This window comes from Echinops telfairi, unplaced genomic scaffold, assembly GCF_000313985.2.
Source record: "Echinops telfairi isolate 266 unplaced genomic scaffold, ASM31398v2 ScPeMD7_28;HRSCAF=97, whole genome shotgun sequence".
Classification (NCBI taxonomy): Eukaryota; Metazoa; Chordata; class Mammalia; order Afrosoricida; family Tenrecidae; genus Echinops; species Echinops telfairi.
In genome coordinates this window covers 4144387-4148074 of record NW_022103925.1, presented here as the reverse complement: position 1 = coordinate 4148074, position 3688 = coordinate 4144387, and the positions used below count along the sequence as shown (strand labels likewise).

The 3688-nt window shown below is 59.5% G+C and overlaps 1 protein-coding gene across 1 annotated transcript in view; it reads left to right on the top strand.

Moving 5' to 3' along the window:
• PDE6B (phosphodiesterase 6B) overlaps positions 1-3688 on the top strand; it is a 46412-nt gene that overhangs the window by 22241 nt on the left and 20483 nt on the right. Inside the window, exons 9-11 of the mRNA XM_045289479.1 lie at positions 188-331; positions 1065-1130; positions 3544-3688. Of these exons, the coding sequence (XP_045145414.1) occupies positions 188-331; positions 1065-1130; positions 3544-3688 (355 nt within the window). The remainder of the gene's footprint in view (positions 1-187; positions 332-1064; positions 1131-3543) is intronic.

The following is a 3688-nucleotide window of genomic DNA, read 5'->3' as shown; positions in this document are numbered from 1 at the left end:
GGGAGGCCCGGGGAGAGTGGGGACAAGGAAGAGCCCAGGAGGAACCTCCCTCTGGTGGGCACCAGGGGGACCACGTTGAGAGTAGCCTCCAGGACACCCCCGAGTGCAGGGACCTGGGGCCTGGCAGGCAGCAGGCGGTCCGTGCAGGTGATGGCAGGGGATACCATTCCCGTTTCCCGCCTCCCAGTCCCTGACCCAGTTCCTGGGCTGGTCCGTGTTGAACCCCGACACCTACGACAAGATGAACAAGCTGGAGAACCGCAAGGACATCGCCCAGGACATGGTCCTGTACCACGTGAGGTGTGACAAGGACGAGATCCAGGAGGTCCTGGTACGCCCCCCCCCAGGGGTCACCGGCAGTTAGGACACAGCCTGGGGCTAGACGACTGGCTGTGGGCCTGGGGTCCCCGCACGTCTTCCGTCTGACCCAGCATGAATTTCTTCTCTGAGTCTCCCTTTCCACCTCGGTGATACGGGCTGCCTGGTTGGGCGCGGTGAGCGCTCCGTCAGACCCCTGTGAGCGCCCAGAGCCTCAGAGACAGGAACACGCAGGGAGCTAGCGGCTCTGGTTGGACCATCCCAGGGCAGTGTCTGTCCTCTGTGGCCCGGCTGCGGACCACCTCCCAGGGGAACTGGCGAAGCCGTGTCCTGCCCAAGAAGGGCTTGGGCCAGAGGACCTCCTCTAGGGATGGGGAAATCAGAGACGAAGCGGTCCCAGTATAGAAGTGTTGGGGACACCTCCTGTGAGCACCCCAGTGTCCCCACAGAGCCCACTCCCTGGCTCTGGGCCCCAGAGGACACCCCTGAAGAGGGTGACCTAGACTCTTCCAGGAGAGACCCGGCACCCATCAGAGTGGGTGAAGGAGCCCAGAGGCGCTTGGAGCCGCTGACCAGGCAGGGTGGGGGGAGCTGTGACTCGGGGTCAGGGTCGGAGCAGGTGCCCGGCGTAAGCCAGAGTCCACTGCGCCCTCCTGGAGGAAGGAGGGAGTTCGCGGTGGGCCCACACCTGGTGGTGGACGCTGTGACTCTGCCCGCCTGATGGCACACCTGCGGTTCTCTGCCAGCCCACGAGACTGCGCCTGGGGAAGGAGCCGGCCAACTGCGAGGAGGAGGAGCTGGAGGGCATCCTGGTGAGGAGGCTGACTGTCCTTCAGGGCCAGGCTGGACGCTCCGACACTCCCGGGCTGGACGCTAGGGAGGGGGAGTGTGTGGGTGGAGGAGACGGGATCCTCTGGAGAGCAGGGTGTCCTTTGAGCTTGTAGAGCCATCGTGTGTGAGCATGTGTGTTGTCTGCACGTCTACTGAACCGTGTTGCGTGGGAAGTATGTGTGTCTCAGTGTCTGGAGGTCTCCTGCTGGACGCACCTCTTCAGTGACTTCATTGTCCCAGCCCCCCAGTACTCTAGTCTGGGGGCGAGGAGCGCACAGACATGGACTAAGTGTTCACCTGTGTTTGCCCTGGGAAAGACGTCACCAGGTGCCCGCAGCACCCAGTGTGCGTGTGTGCGCGTGTGTTTGTGGGTGTGCCTGCGCATGCTTGTCTGTAGTGTGTCTCACAGAGCACATCGCTGGGCCTCTGCAGACACTGGGCCACCTCACCAGTGCCAGCTGTCTTCCTGCCTCGACCAGAACCTTCCGTGTGTGGGGGCCTTGGCGAACGGGCTGTGACTAGGCGTCTGCAAGCAGAGACGAGCCTTTCTGGCAGTTAGCTGGGGTCTGTAGTGCCCAAGGTCTGTGTGTGCCTGCGTGGGTGATGGGGTTCTACATGCGATACAGTATGTCCACACCCATGTCTGCGTGTCCTTGTGTACACCCGAGTGTGTACTCGCGCACCGTGTGTGTGTGTATGTGTACCTGTTGTTGATGGTGTCTCTGTGCGTGTGCTTGTATAACCATGTGTGCGCGCTGTATCCGTGCGTGTGGGTCTGTTTCTATGTGTGTCTGAGGATCCATGTGTGTGGCCTGGGTATCCATGTGTGTCTGTGCCTGTGTGTTCATGTGTGTGCCTGTGTATCTGTGTGTGTGCCTTATGCAGTCTGTGTGTGCCTGTGTGCCCAGGTGCTGTGTTTCCATGGACACCCACCCCCCTGTGTGCCTGTGTGTCCATGGGTTCTGGTTGTTTTCCACGCTGGGAAAGTGTAATTAAAGACAAAATTTACTCCTGGCTCAGAAACCCACACCAGGCTCCCTGCCACCTTCCCCATGCCGGCTCCCAGCGCCCCTGGGTTTCTGAGACTGTATCTGTTCACGGGAATAGAAAGCCCAGTCTTTCTCCCGAGGAGCTGCTGGTGGTTTTCAACTGCTTTCCATGCGGATGGGACAGTTCTGTCCTATTCTATAGGGTCGCTGTGAGTCAGAATCGACTCGGTGCCAGGGAGGTATTGTTGAGCGATGGATCACAGGCAACCAACGAAAGAGATTGCAAAGGCACAAAGAATTCTTACTCTCGTATCGCTAACTGGTGCACGACGCGTCAGGTTCCTTTTGAGCTGAAATTGCTCAGGTTTGAGAATCTGTGTGGCCTGAGCCCCGGAGAGATACCAGCCTCCTTGCAGGACACTAGGGCGTGGTGGGGAGTGGACCTTAGTGGCTGCACTTCAGAAGAGGGGGCGCTTGCTTAGGCCCTGGGAGAAGCAACTGTGGTTTATACAACTGTGGTGACACGTTGTACCAAGAGGCTGAGAAAGAGCTGACAGGGACGGACGTCCTGAAGTCCACACAGAAACAGTAGGGAGGGGCTGGGTGGGGTGGGGCAGGGTGGGCTGGGGGCGGCTCCTCCTTCTCTCATTGCATCTGCCCTTACAGTAACCCCGTGCACTTAGGTAACTAGGCAGTGTGTGTGCTGTGATGTCATCTGTATGTGCTGCGATGTCATGTGTGTGTGCTGTAATGTCATGTGTGTGCTGCAATGTCGTGTGTGTGTGCTGCGATGCCACGTGTGTGCTAAGATGTCATGTGTGTGCTGCGAGGTCATGTGTGTGCTCTGTGTCCACCTGTGTGCTGCGATGTCATGCGTGTGTGCTGTAATGTCATGTGTGTGCTACAATGTCATGTGTGTGTGCTACGATGCCATGTGTGTGCTGAGATGTCATGTATGTGCTCTGTGTCCACCTGTGTGCTGCGATGTCATGTGTACCTGGGTTTCCCTGCATGTGACCGTGCAGATGCACTGACTGTCCCTGTGTACACAGGTGTGCCCTGTTGCTGTCTCTGTGTGCCTGGGTGCATCTTTGTGTGCCTTTTATGTACATGTCCTTAGCGTGTGATTTTGTGTGTCCTTGCCCATGTCCTTTTGTCTGCCCATGGGCGAGTCCCCCTGGCAGGGGGACTCCAGGTGGGAGATAAGTGGGGGGCTTGTGGCCTGAGCAAGCAGGGTCTGCGAGTCCCCGTCCCCCCCAGCGGAGGCCAGCATGCCTGGAGGTGCAGTGGTAACAGTGGTCGGGAGGACTGCGAGGCTGACCAGCAGCTTCCGGGTGGGGAGCCCAGGACGGCGTTGGGGGGGGCATGCGGATTCTGCCTCCTCAGCCGGCCGCCCCTCCCGCAGAGGGAAGAGCTCCCAGGGCCCAGCAAGTTCGACATCTACGAGTTCCACTTCTCGGACCTGGAGTGCACGGAGCTGGAGCTGGTCAAGTGCGGCATCCAGATGTACTACGAGCTGGGCGTGGTGCGCAAGTTCCAGATCCCCCAGG